Here is a 25,509-nt window from a genome sequence, read left to right on the forward strand (position 1 = left end):
TTCGTCAGCGAAATAACAGATGTAAAAATGTCAACACGATGAACTTAGCACTTAGGACAATGTCTAATGCTTTTCCCAATGCCAAGCACACAATGAGCAGTCAATAGTGTTTACTGATTAAATGCAAAATAAAATAATTTGCAAATTTTATTTAATCTTAAAAAAAAGAAGTCACAGGTGCAAAATCAGAATGAGTATATAGGCCACACGTAGGAGAGAGGGCAACTCTCTGAACTTGGACATTAAATGACTAAAATCAACATCATGAATGAGATTAAACAAAAGTCAACTTAGAGATAGAATGTTTCTCAGGCTAGGAAAGACATGGCTATAGCCTAATTAGTGGTATTAGCTGTAGAGAAACAATGAGCATGGAAACAAACAAAACACCCACAGAGGGATATCAGAGATGATAGAAACGAGATGATTAATCTGGGACAAGGGAATTCCAGGCACCTGTGAACCACTTTGTTACAGAGTGGGAATGGTTTATCAACATCACTATGGCTTAAAAGAGATCTACCTCTCGATTCTGAATCACACTCTTGATAATACACTCATGCCAAAACCTCTGACAGGTGATTGGTGTGCAGAGTGCTTTTCCAGTTAGAGAGCAGCGCAATGGAAATAGGTGGGAACATTTTCTTTTCTTTGTCAATGAAAAGTGCATCCTTTGTTAATCAGTGAGATGGCATCCTGGTTTTTGTAGAGTGCCCTGCCATCAGACTCTGGTTATTAAGGAGTCAGCGTCTCTCTCTCTCTGGTCAATTCAATTCTGACTTGATGGCTCTGAAAGATTAAAAGCGAAACCCTCAATGATGCTGATCCACCAATAAGTAAAACAAGAGTTTGGGGAATCTTCCTGCTTTAGGATGTTAGCAATCCTTCCAAACCACAACAGAATAAAAGTCAATGACAAACAACAAAAAAAGCAAAGAACACTAGAAACATTTTTAAAAGACTTTAAACATTTTAAAAGTATGGAGAACATAATTTCAAAATTCCATATTGTTTTTCAAAGAATATTTATACTCAAGACTTTGACAGTGGAATCAGAAAGGTGAAAGGACCAAAAGGGAAAAAAAAAAAAAAAAAAGTGGTAAAGCGAATTCAGAAACAATTTGGTTCCATTCCATCTGAAGCAGAACTTTAAATAAGACATTGAGTAAGTCTATGAAAATTTTCTGGGAGAACAAAAACACCATCTTCTTGGAAAGATTAAGGCAGTCAAAGGAATCTGAAAAATACCCGGTGCCATGAAGACCAAGTTTGCCTGCTTTCCTGGTTCCACACTATGCTTCCATGTAGAAACACCACAGACGTAGTGATATATTAACATTAGATACTCCATGATAATTCTAGGGGAAGGGAAGCCTCTCTTTTGTAAAATACAGGTGAAATCAAATGCCTTACGAGAAGTTTTGGTCAAAGATGGTCTAGACTCTAGAAGGAATCATTCAGCTCCTTCCACGGCTGTTGTGGAAATAGGTTTCACATAGTATGGACCTTCGCTCAGGTAAGTTCTGAGCCTCAAATAATTTGGGTTCCCAAAGATTTCTGCAATTGTCTTGGAATTGGCAAGTGCTTTCACCAGTTCATATTTGGCATCCTTTGAAGCTTTATCGTGCTCCACAGACCGGTCCATCACATATTCCACAAACCCTGGACTGTTAAACATAAGTTTCTGAGCCCAGGGTTGGTTTGCGATGGCCTGAAATGGAAAGCAGAAAGATTACAACTCCTCTGAGCCTTAAGAAGTTAAATGTGTTACTTGGATAGCACATTAACCTTAAAAATGTTACTTTTTGGGCCACTTGGGTGGCTTGCTTAGTTAAGCCTTTGACTCTTGATTTCAGCACAGGTCATGATCTCAGGGTCCTGGGATTGAGCCCCACGTGAGGCTGCATGCTCAGCAGGGAGTCTGCTTGAGATTCTCTCTCCCTCTGTCCCTCCCCCAACTCACACTCTCTCTAAAATAAATAAAAATATATCTTTAAAAAGATGATACTTTTGCCTAAATAAATTCCCCTCTGAAAATCTAACTTAAGAAAATAATCTAGGGGTGCCTGGATGGCTGAGTCAGTTAAGCATCTGCCTCTTGTTTTCGGCTCAGGTCATAACCTCAGGGTCATGAGATTGAGCCCAGTGTTGGGTCTCTATCCTTAGCGTGGACTCTACCTGTCCCTCTCCCTCTACTACTCCCCCACTTGTGCTCTTTGTCCCTCTCTCTCTTGCAAATGAATAAAATCTAAAAAAAAAAAAAAAAGATCTAAATATTAAAAAGCTTTGTTTACAAAGATGTTTATCATAGGGTGAAAGTTATAATATAAATGTCTAATAGTGGGAGGGACAGGTAAGTAAACTATGGTATAGAGCAAGAAAAAATTAAATAAATATTAAGCATGTTTATAAATGGGGTGCCTGGGTGGCTCAGTGGGTTAAGCGTCTGCCTTTGGCTCAGGTCATGATCTCAGAGTCCTGGAATCAAGCCCCGCATCGGGTTCTCTGCTCAGCAGGGAGCCTGCTCCCTCCCACTTCCTGCCTGCCTCTCTGCCTATTTGTGATCTCTCTCTGTCAAATAAATAAATAAAATCTTTTTTTTTTTAAAAAAAAGAATGTTTATAAAGAATAGGTAAACCTATGATATTAAAAAAGTAGATCCAAATTATATACATGGCATGATTAAAACAGTGGAAAAATAAAAACAAAAACTAGAGAAGAAAAGACTACCCTGAAGAAACTCTCATACCTGTGCACAGATATTTTTGAGAATGTTCATTGTAGTACCATTTGTAATAGAGAACTACTGAAATCTTCACTGATAGGAGAATGATTCACTGTGGCTATACAATGAAATAGTGACTTTTTAAAGAAAATAAATATTTTATTTATTTATTTATTTATTTAGAGTGCAAGTGGGGGAGGGGCAGAGGGAGCGAGAGAATCTCAAGCAGACTCCACATTGATGGCAGAGCTCAATTGGGGCTTAAATTCAGGACACTAAGTTCATGACCTGAGCTGAAATCAAGAGTCAGATGCTTAACGGACTGAGCCACCCAGGCACCCCCAAAATAAAGACTTTCTAATTGCCACTTTTAACATACACAAACTTTAGAAACATAATGTTGAAAAGAATGATATGAACAGCATGATACATTCACAAAGTTTAAGAATATACAAAATACGGTAATTCATTTAAAGATACACACATATGTAGCAAAAGTATAAAATCATGCATAGGCTTGTTAACCCCACGACAGTGATCACATCCAGAAAGGGAGGAAGGGGGCGGTTGGCAGAGATTGGGAAGTGTTACTGATGTCTGAAATATTTCACCAAAGGGCGCCTGGGTGGCTCAGTTGGTTAAGTGTCTGCCTTCGGCTCAGGTTATAATCTCAGGGTCCTGGGATTGAGCCCCGCATCAGGCTCCCTGCCCAGCGGGGAGTCTGCTTCTCCCTTTTCCTCTGCCCCTCCCCCTGCTTGTGCACTATCTTGCTCTCTAATAAATAAATATAATCTTAAAAAACAAAACTTCACCAAAAAAAAAGTAAATACTAACACTAAAAGGAAATACACAAAACAGGTCTGACTTTAAGTGATTTCAAAAATTTCTACTTAATGTTTACCAAATTTTAAAATAATGAATAAACAGCTTTTATGAGAGCTGACACAGCTTAACTCAACCTTGTGGGTTTGGGCAAAGCTTGCTGAAGACATACCTGAGCTAGTCCTTTAAGAATAAGAGGTTACCAAGCAAAGTTGAGGAACACTGTTGAATGTAGAGGCCCAAAAAGGTCCAGAGATGGGAAGCAAGCAGTCTGGTGTCACTAGAGCATTAAGTGCCAGAAGGGGAAATGGCAGGAAATAAGGCTCAGGAAGAGGACCAGGGCTGGGTCAGTAGAGGGTTTGCATGATGGCAGATAAGGAATCTGGAATTAATTCTGTGATCATAGAAACCTAAAGCTCTGCCATTATACCCGATACCTTTAACTGAAACAATCGTTTACAAATTTGTCTCCCTCATTAGTCCACACTGAGCACATAGGGCAGAACGTGCACTACGCGCTGGTATATCTGCATGGCAGAGGTACTGGCGCATTCTAAGTACTCACGTGCTGAACTAGCTTTGTACCGGAAGGACCTGTGAAAAAGAAGAGGATGCGTACCGTGAACACTTTCAAGGCAGCGCAGTGCAGTTCAGGGAAGGGTTGATTACTGATGCCACGGAAGAGCTCCAGCGGATCCCGAGATAAAGAAGAAAACCAGGATTCTGTCATCCGCAGGAGGTCATCAGTCTGCTGCTCTGGCTACAGGACCGAAAGGAAAAATTTCAAGGCTTTGGAAGTCAGGAAGCCTGGGTCTGATGGCACATTGTCCTGAGTTTGCTCCGTCATCTCTGCTAAGTCTGGAGCACACTTTCCCAAACCCGGCTCACACTTCCCCAGTCGTTTTTCATTTTCCTGATGGGGTTGATTAGGCAAGCTCTAGGGTCCTCCTCTCCAGTTCTGACCTGGCTGACTCCACTTTAACTTAAAAATGGTCACCAGGGGTGCCTGGGTGGCTCAGTGGGTTAAAGCCTCTGCCTTCAGCTCAGGTCGTGATCCCAGGGTCCTGGGATGGAGCCCAGCATCAGGCTCTCTGCTCGGCAGGGAGCCTGCTTCCTCCTCTCTCTCTGCCTGCTTCTCTGCCTACCTGTGATCTCCGTCTGTCAAATAAATAAATAAAATCTTTAAAAAACCAAAACAAAAAAAAAACTGTCACTAGTCATATACTGAGGGTTATCTTCTTTTACTAAAAGTTGAGTAACATTTATATTAAGTTAACCAGTATTTTGTTGATTTATACAGATTTATTCTCCCAAACATATCCCACTGCCCTTCATTAACTTCCTGATTTACTTACCGGTATATAAAAAATCGACGAAATTGCATCCAAACACCTAATTTTGAGCTCTGTCGAGGCATTCTTTGCTTGATATCCTATTTTCATGAGCAAGCGTTCAAAGCGAGTTCCTTTGAAGGATAACAAAATGTTTTTTATTGAGATAAAATTAATATTAGCCAATTTTAAGTATACAGCTCAGTGGCATTAAGTACATTTATATTGTTGTGCAATCGTCGTCATTATCCATCTCCAGAACTCCATCATCTCAAATCAAAACTCTGTATTCATTAAATAGTAACTTCCCATTTCCCCCACCTCCATCCCCTGATAACCAGGATTTTACTTTCTGTCTCTGCATATTCAACGACTCTAAGTATCTCTTATAAGTGGAATCATGTAATACTCCTCTTTTTGAGTCTGGCTTATTGTACTTAGCAGAATGTCTTCAAGGCCCCTACATGTTATATATCATGTATGAGAATTTCATTCCCTTTTTTGGTTCACACTGGTCCATGCCCAAGGTGTGGGGCTTTAACTCATGACCTGGAGATCAAGATCTGAGCTGAGATCAAGAGTCGGACACCTAACCAACTGAGCCACCCGGGTGCCCGTCATTCCTTTTTAAGATTGGATGTTTCATTGTATTGTATGCACCACATTTTGTTTATGCACTCGTCCATCAATGAACAGGATTGTTTCTATCTTCGTGGCTATTCTGAATAATGCTGTTACGAATACAAGTGTACAAATAAATTTTGAGTCCCTTCTTTCAATTTCCTTGGATGTATATCTAGAAGTGTATTTGCTGGATCATAGGGTAATTTTATGTAAATTTTTAAAAAAGATTTTATTTATTTATTTTAGAGAGAAAGAGAGAGTGGGAGCACACTCAAGCTGGGGAGAGGAGCAGAAGAGGAGGGCAAGAGAGGGCAAAAGAATCTCCAGCAGACTCCACACCGAGTGTGGAGCCTGATGTGGGGCCCAATCTCAGGATCCTGAGATCATGATCTGAGTTGAAACCAAGAGTTAGTCTCTCAACAAACGGAGCCACCCAGGTGCACCTCTATGTATAATTTTTTGAGGAACCAACCACCATAATGTTTTCCACAGCAGCTGTACCATTTTACATTCCCACCAAATATGTACCAGGGTCCCAATTTATGTCCTTGTCAACACTTGTTATTTTATGTTTTTGTTATCTTTTTTTGGTCATTAATAGCATCCAAATGGGTATGAAGTGAACAATGGGATTTTTTTAAGAGTATGCTTTCACAGGCGCCTGGGTGGCCCAGTGGGTTAAAGCCCCTGCCTCAGGCTCAGGTAATGATCCCAGGGTCCTGGGATCGAGCCCCGCATCGGGCTCTCTGTGAAGCAGGGAGCCTGCTTCCCTTCCTCTCTCTCTGCCTGCCTCTCTGCCTACTTGTGATCTCTGTCAAATAAATAAATAAAATCTTTAAAAAAAAAAAAAGGTATGCTCTCATATACTATGACCTCTCCCAACCTAAACCAACACAAAAATTAAACATGCAGTCAGAGACTAAATGACAAACCTAAAACACACATTCATATGTAATACAGTGTGTGTATATATATATATGTATATATATATGATAAATTATAGAGGATTTGGAATCAGAGGACCTGGATTTGAGTATGAGTTGCCCCACCCCGTCTGTGATCTTAAAAGTTTTCTTAACTTCTCTGAATTTCAGCTACCTTATCTACAAAATAAGAACGCCAGAGTATGCTCTTCGTAGGACCGTAAAAGGATTACATGTCATAGGTAAAAGCACTTAGAAAAGTATGTATCACAAGGATACCGGTTGTGATACACAATAGCATTTTCAATTTTCAATCCAAAATATATGTCATGAAGGTTTTATAGTGCCCATATTATTTTTTTTTGCCCATATTATTTTTTGTATAGAATTCAGAGTGCTTTAATATACTCATGGATGTACGTTGCCTACAAGAGACCCATCTGGAACCCAAGGATACATCCACACTGAAAGTGAAGGGATGGAGAAGCATCTTTCATGCCAATGGGCCTCAAAAGAAAGCTGGGGTAATGATTCTCATATCAGAAAATTAGATTCTAAAACTAAAGACTGTAGTCAGAGATACAGAAGGACACTACATCATTCTTAAAGGGTCTATCCACCAAGAAGATCTAACAATTGTAAATATTTGTGCCCCCAATACAGGAGCAGCCAACTAAATAAGACAACTGTTAATCAAGATAAAGAGTCATATTAATATGAATACATTAATAGTAGGGGATCTTAACATGCCACTGTCAGTAACAGACAGATCATCCAAGCAGAAAATCAATAAAGAAATAAGAGACTGAATGACACATTGGACCAGATGGACCTCATAGATATATATAGAACATTCCATCCTAAAACAACAGAAAAGTCATTCTTCTCGAGTGCACATGGAACTTTCTCTAGAATAGACCACGGACCACACACTGGGTCATAAATCAGGGCTCAACCGATAGCAAAAGACTGAGATTATTCCCTGAATATTCTCAGACCACAATGCTTTGAAACTGGAGCTCAATCACAAGGAAAAGTTTGGAAGGAATTCAAACACTTGGAAGCTAAAGAACACCCTGCTTAAGAATGTTTGGATTAACTAGGAAATCAAGGAAGAACTTAAACAATTCATGGAAACCAATGAGAATAAAGACACTTTGGTTCAAAACCTATGGCATATGGCAAAAGCGGTCCTAAGGGGGAGATACATAGCCATCCAAGCCTCCCCCCAAAAAACTGAAAAATCTAGAATACAAAGAACTGAAGAATCAACAACAAATTAAGCCAACCCCCCAAACACAAAGAGAAATAATCCAAGATTAGAGCAGAGATCAATGAGATAGAAACTAGGGATACAGTAGAACACATCAATGAAACTAGAAGCTGCTTTTTTGAAAGAATCAATAAGATCGATAAACCACTGGCCAAATTAATCCAAAAGAAAAGAGAGAGGACCCAAACTAATAAAACTATGACTGAAAAGGGAGATCGTGACTAACACCAAGGAAACAGAAACAATCATCAGAATTTATCATCAACAATTATATGCCAATAAGTTAAGCAACCTATGGATGCATTCCTGGAAACCTATAAACTTCCAAAACTGAATCAGGAAGAATATGACAACCTGAATAGACCAATATCTAGTAACAAGATTGAAGCAGTGATCAAAAACCTCCCAAAAGGGGCGCCTGGGTGGCTCAGTGGGTTAAAACCTCTACGTTCGGCTCAGGTTGTGATCCCAGCGTCCTGGGATCGAGGCCCGCATCGGACTCTCTGCTTGGTGGGGAGCCTGCTTCCCTTCCTCTCTCTCTGTCAAATAAATAAATAAAATCTTTAAAAAATAAACAAACAAACAACCTCCCAAAAAACAAGAGCCCAGGACCTGACAGATTCCCTGGAGAATTCTACCACACATTCAAAGAAGAAATATCTATTCTCCTAAAGCTGTTTCAAAAGATAGGAAGAGAAGGAAAACTTCCAGACTCTTTTTATGAAGCCAGCATTACCCTGATCCCCAAACCAGGCAAAGACCCCACCAAAGAAGAGAATTTCAGACCAATATTCCTGATGAATACGGATGCCAAGATTCTCAACAAGACCCTAGCTGACCGGATCCAACACTACATTAAAAAGGTTATCCACCATGACCAGGTGTGATTTATCCATGGGATACAAGGGTGGTTCAACATTCACAAATCAATCAATGTGACAGAACAAATCAATAAAGAAGAGAGAAGAACCACATGGTCCTCTCAATTGATGCAGAAAAAGCATTTGACAAGATACACCACCCGTTCCTGATTAAAACAATTCAAAGTATAGGGATAGAGGTAACATCCCTCAACTTCATAAAATCTATCTATGAAAAACCTACAGCAAATATCATCCTCAATGAGAAAAAGCTCACAGCCCTCCCTTTGAGATCAGGAACATGACAAGGATGTCCACTCTTGCCACTGTTGTTCAACATAGTATTAGAAGTCCTAGCAACAGCAATCAGACAACAAAGAGAAATAAAAGGTATCCAAATTGGCAAAGAAGAAGTCAAACTCTCTGTCTTCACAGACTTCACAGACTCCACCCCCAAACTACTAGAACTCATACAGCAATTCAGTAATGTGGCAGGATACAAAATCAATGTACAGAAATCAGTTGCTTTCTTATATACTAACAATGAAAAAATAGAAAGGGAAATTAGAGAATTGATTCTACTTATTACAGCACCAAGAACCATAAGATACTTGGAATAAACCTAATCAAAGAGGTAAAGGATCTGTACTCGAAGAACTACAAAACACTGATGAAAGAAACTGAAGAAGACACAAAAAGATGGAAGAGTATTCTATGCTCATGGATCAGAAGAATAAACATTGTCAAAATGTCTATACTGCCTAGAGCCATCTATACTTTCAATGCCATCCTGATCAAAATTCCACAGGCCCTTTTCAAAGAGGTGGAACAAACAATCCTAAAATTTGTATGGAACCTGAAGACACACTGAATTGCTAAGGAAATGTTGAAAAAGAGAAACAAGACTAGGGGCATCACGTTGCCTGATTTTAAGCTTTACTACGAAGCTGTGATCACCAATGATCACAGCATGGTACTGGCACAAAAACAGACACACAGACCAGTGGAACAGAGTAGAGAGCCCAGATATGGACCCGCGACTCTATGGTCAACTAATCTTCGACAAAGCAGAAAAAAATATCCAGTGGAAAAAAGACATTCTCTTCAATATATGGTGCTGGGAAAACTGGACAGCTATGTGTAGAAGAATGAAACTCGACCATTCTCTTACACCATACACAAAGATAAACTCGAAATGGATAAAAGACCTCAACCTGAGGCAGAAATCTATCAAACTCCTACAGAATAACATAGGCAGCAGTCTCTTGGACATCGGCCACAGCAACTTCTTTCAAGACACGTCTCCAAAGGCAAAGGAAACAAAAGTGAAAATGATCCCTTTGGACTTTGTCAAGATCAAAAGCTTCTACACAGCAAAGGAAACAGTCAACAAAACAAAGAGGCAACACATGGAATGGGAGAAGATATTCGCAAATGACAGTACAAAGGGCTAATATCCAAGATCTATAAAGAACTCCTCAAACTCAACACACACAAAACAGATAATCACGTCAAAAAATGGGCAGAAGACATGAACAGATACAAAGAAGACATACGAATGGCTAACAGACACATGAAAAAATGTTCATCATCACTAGCCATCAGGGAGAGTCAAATCAAAACTACATTGAGATACCACCTTACACCAGTTCGAATGGCCAAAGTCAACAAGACAGTAAATAACAAGTGTTGGAGAGGATGTAGAGAAAGGGGAATCCTCTTACACTCTTGGTGGGAATGCAAGTTGGTGCAGCCACTTTGGAAAACAGTGTGGAGATTCCTTAAGAAATTAAAAATAGAGCTTCCCTATGACCCTGTAATTGCACTATTGGGTATTTACCCCAAAGACACAGATGCAGTGAAAAGAAGGGCCACCAGTACCCCAATGTTCATAGCAGCAATGGCCACAGTTGCCAAACTGTGGAAAGAACAAAGATGCCCTTCAACGGACGAACGGGTAAAGAAGATATGGTCCATATACACAAGGGAGTATTACGCCTCCCTCAGAAAGGATGAATACCCAACTTTTGTATCAACATGGACGGGACTGGAGGAGATTATGCTGAGTGAAGTAACTCAAGCAGAGAGAGTCAATTATCATTTAGTCTCACTTACTTGTGGAGCATAAGGAATAACACGGAGGACACTGGGAGATGGAGAAGAGAAGTGAGTTTGGGAAAATGAGAGGGGGAGACAAACCATGAGAGATTATGGACTCTGAGAGACAAACTAAGGGTTTTGGGAGGGTGAAGGATGGGGTGAGCCTGGTGGTGGGTATTGTGGAGGGCACGTATTGCATGGAGCACTGGGTGTGGTGCATAAACAATGAATTTTGGAACGCTGAAAAAAAAATAAAATTTTTAAAAAAATGATACTCATGGATATGCCATAAAGTATCACTCTTAACAAAAAATTTCTAACAAAGTTTTGTTTCTTTTTCTTCCTAAACATTACAAACATAAAACAAATATGTTTTCATTAAGTAGTCACAATCGCAAGAAGCAGTTGTTTACTCTTTTTATGAATGAATGAGGAAAACAGGGCCTACAGTAATGAAGTCAGTGTTAGAACTGGGACATGAATCCAGGTCTGACTCCAGTCCACGGTCTCTGAACCATGAATATTATCAAGGAAGGTGTAGAGGGGACACAGTGCTTGGTATAGCCAAATAAAAAGATAAATAAACAAAAATTCATTAATAATTATGAGACTTTCTAGGGATGACTCCAAAGTCACAGTAAAAAGACTGTCCTCTCTAAGAGTAGTTTCTACAATGTAGCTAATGCACCAGCAAGTGAGATTATATATTTAATTCTTGTCAAAAATGAAGATATCTCTAAAGAAAGCCAAAATAATTCATACCAACCTGTTTTTTGTAAAACTTGTTTCCCTTCAACATTGGATCCCAGGATTCCAATTGTGTCCACTGCTACACCAATCATGGTGGGGTCCTGACTTTCTGTCATTTCAAAGACTTTCTCCACAAAGATAGGATAACGCTCACAGATCTGTTGAGGACTATCCATGATAGCCAGATTTCCAAAAAACTTCACAAATCCTAAAGATATTTACAAAAATATACGTTAATAGAGGAGGAAGACCATACAAATTGTGGGCCCGGTGCTTTCCCAGGGATGGTAATAAACTACCGGCCAGGAAGGGGAAAATGGTTATAGTACTCTACTCGGTTGCCTGGCAATCAGACCGCCTATAAGGAGATACTAGAAGACCTATGATGTGTGTTCCTGAGAACAGAAACCAAAGGTTGTCAGTGGAGCTGAAGTCAAAACACTGAAACACTATCATATGTAGTGGGGAAGAGCAAAGAACAAGGACCACTGGATACAAACTCTAGGAAAACAAGTTTGGAATGCTCGTTAGGAAAAAAATTTTTTTTAAAGTAAGCTCTATGCCTAAATGTGGGGCTGGAACTCACGACCCTGAGATCAAGAGTCGCATGTTCTACTGACTAAGCCAGCCAGGCGCCCCAAGAAATTTTTAAACAGAGATGTTCACTGGTGAAGTAAGCAGGCTACCTAAGGAAGGAATACAGTTCCAATTTCTGCAAGTGCTCGAGAAAAGCTAGTGAGCCATATCCTAGAACAGCGTGGCTGGACTAGATCCTGTATTAGATAAAGATTCCAAGAGAGATTTGCTGAAATCTGTGAAATATACTGTCAATGTCAGCAGTAGTATTTTTATTTATGTTGCTTTTGACTGAGGTTTGAAGGAAACTATCCTAATGCTCTAAAAAGCAATGGTATTTCCAGCAAATCAGAATTAAAAAGGCATGGCTCCCACGGCAATACATTGCACCTCATTAAGGGCCTGCAGGTATCATCTAAAGGGAATCTGCTCTAAAGAAAATAATCCCTGGCCTTTCCTGCCAGAGATAACTCAGAAAAAACATATACCATCATCTTTACAGAAACCAGTATTTCTTACCTGGCAAATAGAAACTAGAGAAAGGGTCTGAATCTGCCTCAACAATTATATTAGAAATCTGATCAATTACTCCTTCTTGAGCAAGGTACTGTCGTCCATGATGAGTATATGCCAGTGATGTCACCATTTCTATACAGGTGGCTCTGAAATGCCAAGATTTTGCATATGGTTAACATAATTTATAAACTGTTCTCATAGACTATGTTACTTAACTCTTTTAATCGCAACGTCAGTAACCTGGCTCTACTTTTCAGAGGAGGACACAAGGATGAGAAAATTGCAGTGATTTGTTCAGAATCACATTGTTATTACAAGATAGAGTTTAGACTTAAATTTTGATCTGACTTGAAGCCCATTACTATTTCCACTATAACAGACCTGCTCTAAAGAATTTTTCTTAATTTTTATTTTGAAATGTCATACATATACAAAAGTAAAGAGATCAGTGCAGTATGCCCCCATGTACCCATAATCCTGATTGCATAGCCATCAAGATTTTGCCTTACACAAGGCTTTTTTTTTTTTTTTAAGATTTTATTTATTATTTGACAGAGAGAGACACAGAGAGAGAGGGAACATAAGCCCAGGGAATGGGAGAGGGAGAAGCAGGCCTCCCGCTGAGCAGAGAGCCTGACTCGGGGCTTGATCCCAGGATTCTGGGATCATGACCTGAACCAAAGGCAGATGCTTAACGACGGAGCCACCCAGGCGCCCCCTTACATAAGATTTCTAACAACGTTTTACTTTTCATCTTTTTTCCTCCATTTTTGCTGAATTATTTCAAAGCAAATTCTAGTCATCTAGCCATTTATCTCTGCATATTTCGGTACACATCTCTAAAAAACATGAACATTTCCTCACACAATTATGTCATTTCCACATATTTTAAAAATTGATAAAAGTGCTTGGTATCAGGGCAACTGGGTGGCTCAGTAAGTTACGCAGCTGACTTGATTTCAGCTCAGGTCATGATCTTAGTGTTCTGGTTACTAAGTCCCAAGCTGTTTCCTGGACCTCCAAAAAAAGACATTTTGCTTTAAGAGCTCTCTCAACCAACATACCTGACCAGCACATCCTCCCCAGTCAGCTCTCTGAGGAGCTGAGTTACCAATCCACTGGTGGTACAGTAGGTTAAAGATTCTGGTGACACGGAAGAAATCTCCACAATTAACTGAACGAAAAAGAAACAGAAAAAGCAAAAAGGTCAGAACAGCCCCAAATCTGTTAGATCTCATTTTTTTTAAATAGTTAATTGGATTTTTATAACCAAACAGGTTTTCTTGTCCTTTCTCAGATTCTTCTGATGACAAGATGAAATGAAGCCTCTTCTAACATAAGGAAGACTCTACTCTTTTCAAAATTCCCTGGCCCAAGGCCTTAAATACTACTTTTTTTTTTTTGTTATGTTCAGTTAGCCACTGTATAGTACATCATTAGTTTTTGATGTAGTGTTTTATGGTTCATTAGATGCGTATAACACCCCATGCTCATCACAACACGTGTCCTCCTTAGTACCCATCACCTTGTTACTCCATCACCCCATTCGTCTCCCCTCTGAAACCCTCAGTTTGTTTCTCGAGGTCCATAGTCTCTCACAGTTTGTCTCTTCCTCTGATTCCCCCCTTCATTTTTCCCTTCTTCTCTTTTTTTTTTTTTTTAAAAGAATTTATTTGACAGACAGAAATCACAAGTAGGCAGAGAGGCAGGCAGAGAGAGAGGAGGAAGCAGGCTCCCTGCCCAGCAGAGAGCCCAATGTGGGGCTCAATCCCAGGACCCTGGGATCATGACCTGAGCCGAAGGCAGAGGCTTAACCCACTGAGCCACCCAGGCGCCCCTTTCCCTTCTTCTCTTAATGTTCTCATGCTACTCCTTGTGAAACCATATAATTGTCTTTCTCTGCTTGACTTACTTCACTTAGCATAATCCCCTCCAGTTCCATCCATGTCAATGCAAATGGTGGGTATTCATCCTTTCTGATGGCTGAGGAATATTCCGTTGTATGTATGTACATATATATATATACACCACATCTTCTTTATGTATTCTTCTGTTGAAGGGCATCATGGCTCCTTCCACAATTCAGCTATTGTGGACATTGCTGCTATGAACACTCGGGTGCATGTGCCCCTTCTTTTCACTACATCTGTATCTCTGGGGTAAATATCTTGCAGTGCAATTGCTGGGTTGTAGGGTAGCTCTATTTTTAACATCCTGAGGAATCTTCATACTGTTTTCCAGAGCGGTTATACCAGTGTGCATTCCCACCACCAGTGTAAGAGGGTTCTCCTTTCTCCGCATCCTCGCCAACATTTGTTTTTTCCTGTCTTGTTAATTTTTGCCATTCTCACTGGTGTAAGGTGGTATTTCATGTGGTTTTGATTTGTATTTCCCTGATGGCTAGTGACGTTGAACATTTTTTCATGTGTTAGATGTCATTTTAAATTAAACACAGGACTAGGCACTTTATATAACTGAATTTTTTTAAAAAGTCCATTACTTGTCTCCATAAGTAGAGAAACTTCATAAAACATGTAAGAATTACTTTGGCACTTAAATACTCTACTATATCTGATTATATCTGTACCTTTTTTTTTTCCTTAAGAAATCATCAATTCATCAATCAGGGTACAAAAGCCTAAATCAGCAAAAAGATGGTTATAAATCATTCATTCATTCATACATTCTATCAGTCAGTCATTCACTTACTCATTCCACAAGGTTTTCCTGAGGGCTTATGGAGAGATATAGGACACTGAAGGATTTTAAGCAGAGGAATGACAGAACCAGATTTGAATTTTTAAAAGATCATCCTGACAGCATGTGAAAATAGACTAGTGGTGAGAGATACTGGTAGTTTAGACTAGGGTGGTGGTGGCTGTATCGAGGAAGAGAAGTGCATGCTTTAAGTAAAACTGACCCCATGTGATGACCTAATGGTTATGTAGCAGGGAAAACAAGGTCTCACAGAGAATGAGCTCAAGGTTTAATACCCAACCATGTTGACTATGATACAGGGCCAGGGTGTTGTGGCTAGTTTTGACGGGAGCATGGGCTGGGTAAGGAACCACAGGAGTTTGGTTTGAGCATGAGTGTGAGGGGCCCAGGATACATAGGTCTAAAGAGAAAACAGTGAGTAAGCTGTTGGGACATGAGGGTCTGAGCTCAGAAGAGAGGTCTGTGTTGGAGGTTTATGGAGTCATCCCATATAGAGGGGAACTGAAATCATAAGGTGAATAAAAATGCCTAGAAATGAATATACAGTAAGAATAGGTTCAGGAAATCACCTTCATGAACTCCACCCATTAAAAGTTCAATAGAGGATAATGAGCCAGGAGATTGAGAAGAAATAACCAGAGAGGCAGAAGGGAAACCAGGATAGCATGCTATTAAGACATGCAAAGTAAGAAAGTGTTTTGAACAGGGAATTAGACTGTCAGCAGTTCCATTTTGAATATGCAGTCTATTAACTGTATGGCCTCAGTCAGCTACTCCATCAATAGTGAGGTTAAACTGGGAGAAGGAGAGGAGAAGGGTGTTGGGGGAAATTGGGAGGGGGAGACGAACCATAAGAGACTGTGGACTCTGAGAAACAAACTGAGGGTTTTGGAGGGGAGAGGGGTGGGGGGTTGGGTGAGTCTGGTGGTGGGTATTAAGAAGGGTACGTATTGTATGGAGCACTGGGTATGATGCATAAACAATGACTCTTGGAATATTGAAAAAATAAAGATAAAAAAAATAGTGAGATTAGGGGCGCCTGGGTGGCTCAGTGGGTTAAAGCCTCTGCCTTCAGCTCGGGTCACAATCCCAGGGTACTGGGATCAAGCCCCATATCGGGCTCTTTGCTCCATGGGGAGTCTGCTTCCTCCTCTCTCTCTGCCTGCCTCTCCACCTACTTGTGATCTCTGTCAAATGGGTAAATAAAATATTAAAAAAAAAAATAGTGAGGTTAATGATGATCATGTATAGTGTTTACTATAAAAACTGAAGACAATATATGTGGAGATTTATCACAATGTTAAGTACAAAGTGGGTGCAAATAAGAGTCATTTCTTCATCTTACTACTATAATCATTTCAAAGTCTAGTTTTAACATTATCTCCTTTATTATAGTACTTTATGTATATATAAAAACTGTAAATAGTTTTTATATGACTGTCCCACATACTAGGCTTGTTGTTCAGCCCCACATCCCCAGCATCTAATATAGGGCCTAACACACCCAATAAATGCATGGCAAACAAGCCATCTTGCCTTCCAGCATGAGCTCTACTGCATTCTGAATTGTAGGCCTCAGAAAGTGTGCTTTTAGGGATGCCTGGGTGGCTAGGTTGGTTGAGCGTCCCACTCTTGATTTCAGTTCAAGTCATGATCTCAGGGTTCTGAGACTGAGCCGTGCGTTGGGCTCCATGCTGAGCTAGGAGACTGCTTAAGATTTTCTCTTCCTCTCCCTTTGCCCCTCCTCATGCACTCCTGCATTCACTCTTGAGAAAAAAAAAAAGCATGCTTTCAGTCTTACCTCATACACTCTGTATCGAACAACGTCATTTGTTTTCATTACCCTTTTCACATCATCCAGCAAATTGCTTTCAAATAAAGCCTCCAGTCCAGCTTGGGTTAGTGATATTCTTGATAAGGACTTAATGGCCTTATAAGGAAAGAAAATACCCCTTAAATCATAAATGTAGACTATTAATATCTACTTCATGAAATTGATGTGAAATTAGTGAAATTAGTGTGTGGAATGTATCTTGCACAATAAGCATTCACTATGTTTTAGCTATCATTATTTAAAACTGAAAAAGATACATAGTATTCCCTCTAGAAAACAATGATGTAATTTTGTTGTCTTCTCAAGCGACCTAATATAAGCTCCATGATGGATACTTTGGATATGTGCATCCTAGAAAACAGAAGGGGTTTACTGGTATTTATCTGACATCATTTATTTATCTGATACCATCCATATGAGTTTAGGAACTCAACTATACAAATCATTCATCCTAAACTTTCACCTCTCCATCTGGAAGGCCTTCTTTTGTTTATTAGGATACTCTTTGTGTTTAAGTTGATGGTTCTAGGTGACTTACCGCTTTAGCTACAGACAGATTGTCTCCACCAATACAATAAACGATCTGTTTTAGTAATTCAGCATTATTTAGAATCTCAGTAACAGCTTCAGAATTTTCAACAATTCTTCCAACCTAAAATAAAAAAGCAATCAGAAACTTCCTTAGTGTTCATTTATCTTAGGAGTTACTGATTACAGCTATAAGACAAGCCATTAAAAATTCCAAATGACCAAAATTCATTAAAGCTGACCACACTCATGTATAGTCACATTACTGAAAAGAAAGAAAAAAAATTAACAGTAAAAAGTTGACACTTCAGTGACAGAAGACAATACAAATTCTAGTTCTATCCATTTTTAGCTGTACTGACCTCGGGCAAATTAACTAACTTCTTTGAACCTAATTTCTTATCTGTAAATGAGGATACAATACTTAATTGAAGGATATTGTGATGATTGAAGGAGACTAAAGAGGGAAAGTACCTACTATGGTGTCTAGCACATAAATGGTTAGAGAATCAATCAATACTTTCTCCTTTTCTGTTGAACTCATACTTCCAGAGGAGAAAAGGAAAAACAGTACTTGAATGTCTACTGAATAACTAACTGCTTGGGCACTAACAACTTAACAAGATAATCCTCAGCAGCAGCTCTTCACCTGAATAGTAGAGTAGTTTGGTTACCAGGGTTCTAAGAGTCACTGTCTTAATTCTTGCTTTAGTGACCTTTACAAGAGTACTTTTTCCATGCCACTATAAGACCTACTATGGCAATGACTTTCTCTAGACTAGGAGCTCCCTGAAGGAAGAAATAGGCTTTATTTATCTTGGTAACTCTAACAGTATATGGTACAACACCTGGCATGTAAAAGGAATTCAGTCAGTATTTGATGAATGAGTATTTCAGATAATACTTACTAGAACTCCTTCCTCTAGCTTGGATCCTCCTGGTTGTAGTTAGCTATGCACACTGGAATAGACTAGATACTTCCTAGGCACAGACAGATCCCGTTTTCTTCATCTCTCTGTCTTTGGCACCCAACACAGAGCTAGTCCAGAGCAGGTGGTCATTAAATGTCAGTTCCCTTATTATGTGCTAGTAAAACTTCATACCTGGGATAGAGTGAGAATTTTTACGGAATCATTGGGGTGAGTTAGTCCCCTCTGAAGGTCAGCCCCGAGGTTCCGGGCCACATGAACTGGCTCCACAGCTTGGAGCAATCTCTCCAGAATGGATACACACAAAGTGGTCTGTTCCCTAAAGAAAACATCACAGATCTCATTAGTTTGTGTCCTGCCAGGTATGAAGTAACAACCTATTAATATCTGAAGCCTGGCTCAATGAGGATCTTCTCCACACAGACTTTCCTTTAAAATACTAACTTCAGGGGCACCTGAGTGGCTCAGTCAGTTAAGTAACTGTCTTCTTCGGTTCAGATCATGAACCCTGGGTCCTGGGGTCAAGTCTCACCCCCATGTCAGGCTCCCTGCTGGATGGGGAGCCTCCCTTTCCCTCCTGCTCATGCTCTCTCTCGTTATCTCTCCCTCTCTCTCAAATAAATAAATAAAATATTTAAAAAAATACTAACTCCTATTAATTTATTAAACATTTACTAAGTACCTATTATGTGCCATGCCTGTGCTGGGGCTACAAAGAAGGATAATATATATTCTCTAGCCTCAATGAACTCAGTCTAATGGAAAATACAAAAGAACAGAAAGGCAACTATAATTAGGTGGATAAATGTTAGAGGTTGGGGTTGGAAGCTACGGGAGCTCAAAAAAGAACACAGGGATTAGGAAGCCCTCCCAGAAGGGTAACAGCTGAGCTAAATTTTAAGAAAAAAAGTGGGGATTACCTAGGAGGACAAAAGTGTTCCAGGTAGGACACATGAAGAGGAACAGAGGAATAAGGAAGTATTATACATTCAAGGAAGTACAAGGGGGAAGAATGGGAGAGAAGTGGGGAGAAAGAAAAAGGGGGTGTATGAATGGGGAGCAATAAAACAGGAAAAATGCACAGAAGCCAGATTCTGATGGGTCTTTTTTGTCACGCTACAGAACTCAGACATTTTCCAGAAAGCAATGGCAAGCGAAGAAGTGTTTTGTTTTTGTTTTTTTTTTAAGATTTTAATTATTTATTTGACAGAGATCACAAGCAGGCAGAGAGGCAGAGAGAGAGGGGGAAGCAGGCTCCCCACTGAGCAGAGAGCCTGATACGGGGTTCGATCCTAGGACCCCGAGACCATGACCTGAGCCAAAGGCAGAGAGGCCCAACCCACTGAGCCACCCAGGCTCCCCCCCAAGAAGTGGTTTTAAGCAGAAAGTAACATGATGAGATCTGACTTGAGGAAGTCACTCTGCATCAGTTAGAATTTTTCAGTTAGAAGGCAGGTGATAAGGGAATGAAACGAGGGAATACTAAGGAGGGATGGAGAAGAGGGAAAAGATTCAGGAGCAATTAAAGAGGTAAATTAATCAGAACTTGATGACTACCAGTTGTGGATAAAGAAGATGTTTCAAGAATAACTTTCTTTTCTATTAATGGGCAGCACAAGTAAATAGCCCGGGCACTCATATACTGTTAATAGGAGGATACAATTAAACTGATACAGTTTTTCTTTTCTTTTCTCTTTTTAAAAATCTTATTTATTTATTTGACAGAGAGAGACACAAAGAGAGAGGGAACACAAGCAGGGGGAGTGGGAGAAGGAAAAGCAGGCTTCCCGCCCCTGAGCAGGGAGCCTGATGCGGGAGTCGATCCCAGGACCCTGGGATCATGACCTGAGCCGAAGGCAGACGCTTAATAACTGAGCCACCCAGGCACCCCGACACAACTTTTCTAAAAGTTGATTAAGCAATACATAGCAAAAGCCTTAAAAATGAACATAACCTTTTTAACTTAGAGATTCTACTTTGTATAACTACACCTAAGGGAATAATTAAGAATGTTTATTATGCCCAAGATAACTGAAACTGTATGTCTACACAAGAATTTGTACATGGATGTTCACAGCAAGAGAAACAACCCAAATGTCCATCAATTAATGAATGGATAAACACAAACCAGTTTTATCCATCCCATGGAGTATTATACAACATGGATGAAGTGTGGAAATACTATGCTAAGTGAAAGAAGCCAAATATAAACAAACTTCCTTTTGATGATGATTCCATTTATATGAATGTCCAGAACATACAAACCTATAGATTCCTGGTTGTCAAGGACTGGGGGAGGGATAGAGAAGAGGAAGGGGGAGGAAGGATAATGGATAAGGATAATGTTAATGGATACGGGTTTCTTTTCCTTTTTAAAAAACTGTGACTGGATATACCACAGAATTTACCATTTTAACCATTTCTTTAATGTACAGTTCTGTGCATTAAAGTTCATTCACATTGTGCAACCATCACCATCAACCACCTCTAGAACCTTTTCATCTTTCCAAATGGAAAATTCTATATCTGGTTTTTTTTAAAGATTCATTTATTTATTTGGTAGAGAGAGCGCGAGGGAGCATGAGCAGGGGATGGGGGCAGAAGGCGAAGGAGAGGGAGAAGCAAACTCCCTGCTAAGCAGGAAACCCAACACGGGAGTTGATCCTAGGACCCCAGGATCATGACCTGAACCGAAGGTAGACAGTTACGTGACTGAGCCACCCAGGCGCCCCAAACTCTGTATCTTTTAAACACTAACTTCCCAATCTCCCCTCCCCTGAGCCCCTAGAAACCACCACTCTACTTTCTCTCTCTATAAATGTGACTACCCTTGGTGCCTCATCTAATTGGAATCACACAGTATTGTCCTTTTGTGACTGGCATTATTTCACTTAGAATGGTGTCTCCAAGTTTCCTCCATGTTTTAACATGTATCAGAAGTTCCTTCCCTTTTAAGGCTGACTAATACTCCCTTGCATGTATATACCACACTTTGTCTATCTATTCTTCTGCTGGTAGATACTTGAATTGCTTTGTTATTGTAATTTCAATTTGCATTTCCCTAATGACTAATGATGTTGAGTATATTTTCATGTGCTTATGTGCCATCCATATATCTTCTTGTTCAAATATTTTGCCCATTTTTAAATTGGATACTTTTCTTATTACTGTATTTTGAAAGTTCTTTGTATATTCTGAATACAAGTCCTTTATCAGACATATTCTTTGCAAAGATTTTTCTCCATTTTTGACTTGCCTTTTTATTCTCTTAACTGTGACCTTTGAAGAGCAGAGTATTTAATTTTGACAAAGTCCAATTTATCAATTTTTCTTCTATGGATCTTGCTTTTGGTGTCAAACCAAAGAAATCCCTGTTCAATCCAAGATTAAACAAACAAAAAAAACCTCTCCCAGGTTTTTTTTTCTAGAAGTTTTATAGTTTCAAGTTTTATATTTAGGCTTATAATCTCTCATACACTGTTGGTGGGAATGTAAAACGGTACAATTACTTTGGAAAACAGGCAGTTTTGTAAAAAGTTAAATATACACCTACCATATGATCTAGCCATTTCACTCCTAGGTATTAACTCAAAGAGAAAAGAATATGTCTATGTAAAGACTTGTACACAAATATTCATAACAGTATTATTTGTAATAGAGTCAAACTGAAGACAGCTCAAATGTACACCAGCAGGTAGAGAAAACAAATGTGGTACATCTAGAAAGGGGACTACTACTCAGCAATAAAAAGGAATGAAGTATTCATCCACACCACACATGGAAAAATTTTAAATAATTATGATGAATAAAAGAAACCACAGTACATACTGTAGGATTTCATTTATATAAAATTCTTTTTTAAAATTTTTATTTATTTATTTGAGAGAAAGAGAGAGCAGAGCAAGAAAGAGGGCAAAAGCTGGGGGCAGGAGCAGAGGGAGAGGAAGAAGCAGACTCCCTGCTGAGCAGGGAGCTGGACATGGGGCTTCTTCCCAGGACCCTGGGACCATGACTTGAGTTGAAAGCAGACGCTTAACCGACTGAGGCACCCAGGTAATCCCTCAAATTGTTTATTTTATTATGTGCAGTTTATTTTATTCAAGCTACATTTCAATAAAGCTATTTATTTTTAAAAGCAGCCATAGACTGAACAGTGTAGTGCATAAATTTCAGGTCACATGTGGCCCTTTTTGCTAAAGAGCCAAAGAGTTAATCACATACAATCAATCTCCATGTTGCAAAGCAATAATCTTAGGACTTACTTTATATTACAAAAACTCCTGTCAAGTTTCTAGATATACATCTATTAGGTCAGATTCTGAACCAATATACAGCAACCTGGGTGGTTTTGCCAGGATAACAGAATTAGATCTAGAGACTGCCAATCTACTATCTGCATAAGAGTTATTCCCACAAATTGCAATTGGTACCTACTATGTGCCCAGTTCTGAATCACCCTGTTTTAAAATTTCCATTAAAATTGTTTCCTTGGGCACTGCTCCTTCATTAGGCAAAACACATCCCCCATGGACTTTATTCTTCAAACTCCCATTCATTTCACTTCCTACTCTATCTCTGGTAACTTACGGTATGACTTTTGAAATTTTCTTCATCCATGATATAAAGTGGTTGGACTAGGTGGCCTCTTTAAAATTTATGAGAATAATCTTCTATTTGACATATATTGTACTATGTGCTACACCCTAAGAGAGAGGCAGAGATGAACAAAATATGTCCCTTGCATTCAAAGAATTTTCAAATGAGAAGTAAACACATAAAGAACTATAATATAATGCAACAGTGTCAAGCATCATTAACAGAAATAATGATAATGTCTCTCAGGAGGTCTGAGGACAGGTCACTTGAAACTGGAGTGGCCAAATGAGACTTTTTGGAGGCGACAGCACTTTACCTGGGCTTTCAAAAATGGAAAATATTGGGCGCCTGAGTGGCTCAGTTGGTTGAGTGACTGCCTTTGGCTCAGGTCATGATCCTGGAGTCCCTGGATCAAGTCCCACATTGGGCTCCCTGCTCGGCAAGGAATCTGCTTCTGACCTCTCTCTCTCTTTCTCTCTGTCAGATGAATAAATAAATAAAATCTTAAAAAAAAAAAAAAAAAGGACCAGCATGAACGCAGTTAGGAAAATGCCAAGTCATGCCCAAGAGAAAGTAAAGGGGGCCACATGGTAGCTGAAGCAGATGAAATATTTGTACAGTAGTGGAGGGAAAAGACGAGGCTGGAAAAGTACATGGAAATATACTGTAAGGGCCCAAATGCCAGAAAAAGAAGTCATGATTTCACCCTGTGGACAATGGGAAACCATGGATAAGACTTGGGACAAATGACCTAAGAAGTTAACTGTGGTTGCTGTGTGGGAAGAAATGTGCTGGACAAGGAAGCTTAAAAGCAGTGAGTCAGACTAATGCAAGAGACCTAGCAAGAGGGAGAAAATGAGGGCCTGAATTAAAGAGGACAGAAAAGAGATATTACATAGGCAAAACCAGATAATGTTAACTAATGGACTTAATGAAGCATAACATGTATAAAAAAGGGATGATATAGCCAAGAAAGCCCCTGAAATTAGCCAGTGTTGATCCAGTGATTATTTTTTTTACCTTTTCAAGGAGACGGATCACTTTTACATTTCTGGATCACAAACATTTGTAAACTGTTTTAAATGATCAAACGCTCAAATGCAAAGTGCTTTTTTTTTTTAATTTAAAGATTTTATTGATTTATTTGACAGACAGAGATCACAAGTAGGCAAGAGAGACAGGCAGAGAGAGAGGAGGAAGCAGGCTCCCTGCTGAGCAGAGGTCCCGATGCACAGAACACTGGGATCATGACCTGAGCGGAAGGCAGAGACTTTAACCCACTGAGCCACCCAGGCACCCCTGCAAAGTGCTTTTTAATCGAACCGTACAGATGTGCATAAGATGAAAAAAGTTGCCATCCTAGGTCCCACTTCTGTATTAATAGGTTCTGCTGTACCTTTCAGATATTCTCAATGTTACAACAGTCTGTGTAGTGGGGGGGAGGGGCAGCGATTGAAATCCTTAGAAACATTACACATAATGAGACCATACTCCTATAATATTCCTTTTTCATTCAACAACATGTATTAGAGATTTTTCCACGTCCACATATATAGATCTACCTCAGTTTTTCTACTAGCTGCACAGGGTTACACAGCAATGTATCCTAATTTATTTCCAACCCCTTTTAATGGATATTTAGGCTGTTTCTAGTTTTTTGCTGTCACCTTCTGTCATGCATCTCTCTCTCTCTCTCCAGGACATTTCGAGTGCGAGCATACCTGCCTGTTCCATGCCTACGGATCAAAAGATACGTGAATTTAAAATGTGGGTGGGCCTTGCTAAATTGCCAGGACAGGACGCTTTCTTAAGAGGACAAGAGTCTCGAACCCGTACACTTGATTGCGGAGCCTCTTCCTACGTGGGCAACCTCGCTTTCCCTCTCCAATTCCCGTTTCAAGGATGAAGGCAGCGAGGCCGGGCGGCGGCCAGGGGCACACAACTCAAGAGGCTGGACCTGCGCGCCGGGTCTGACCTCCCGACCCGGGGTCCCCTCCATTAAAGTGTCACCGATTTCCTTACGCTCCCTGCGACCGGGGAGAGCCCCTCCCCTCGTCCCAGCTACCCCCGTCTCCGTGCTTGGGGTCGTCTCACCGATGGTTCTCGTTGAGCAGGAAGAAAAGCGGGCCGAGGCGCAGTTCCGCTGCCTGCTCGCGGAGCTCGCTGAGCGGCACGGTCTGCAGTACCGAGTGAAGCGCGCGCAGCTCCTCCAGCGGCGCTTCCAGCCGCGACACCTCCCTCAGCAGCGCCAGCGCCTGAGCAGCCATCGCGCCCCTCCCGCCGGGGCTCGCGGGTCCGCTGGCTTCCGGCTCGCGGCTCGCGGCTCCCACGTCCCGGCGCGCCGCTCCTAGCCTCGCGAGATCTGCGGGGCGCAGCCTCCCTTCCCGGGGTTTCGGCCGGGACT

General features: G+C 40.3%; 1 protein-coding gene across 1 annotated transcript; it reads right to left on the minus strand.

Moving 5' to 3' along the window:
* Positions 1-1,016: 1,016 nt before the first annotated feature.
* PSMD5 (proteasome 26S subunit, non-ATPase 5) lies at positions 1,017-25,438 on the minus strand. The gene is made up of 10 exons (XM_032865737.1): positions 25,200-25,438; positions 18,684-18,828; positions 17,591-17,704; positions 17,020-17,148; positions 13,565-13,674; positions 12,504-12,646; positions 11,425-11,616; positions 4,903-5,012; positions 4,167-4,307; positions 1,017-1,711 (listed from the first exon to the last, which is right to left on the minus strand). Exons 1-10 carry the CDS (start codon positions 25,370-25,372, stop codon positions 1,454-1,456), a joined length of 1,515 nt encoding a protein of 504 aa, XP_032721628.1. The 5' UTR covers positions 25,373-25,438; the 3' UTR covers positions 1,017-1,453.
* Between the last annotated feature and the right edge of the window lie 71 nt (positions 25,439-25,509).

This window comes from Lontra canadensis, unplaced genomic scaffold, assembly GCF_010015895.1.
Source record: "Lontra canadensis isolate GAN:19392208 unplaced genomic scaffold, GSC_riverotter_1.0 scaffold30, whole genome shotgun sequence".
In the NCBI taxonomy this organism is placed as follows: domain Eukaryota; kingdom Metazoa; phylum Chordata; class Mammalia; order Carnivora; family Mustelidae; genus Lontra; species Lontra canadensis.

Coding starts and splice junctions, on each gene's coding strand:
- PSMD5 (XM_032865737.1), bottom strand. CDS start 25,372: ATGGCTGCTCAGGCGCTGGCGCTGCTGAGGGAGGTGTCGCGGCTGGAA. Junction 18,829..25,199: donor CTGCTCAACGAGAACCATCG/GTGAGACGACCC, acceptor TGTTTTCTTTAG/GGAACAGACCACTTTGTGTG. Junction 5,013..11,424: donor ACAAGTTTTACAAAAAACAG/GTTGGTATGAAT, acceptor TATCCTTCAAAG/GAACTCGCTTTGAACGCTTG.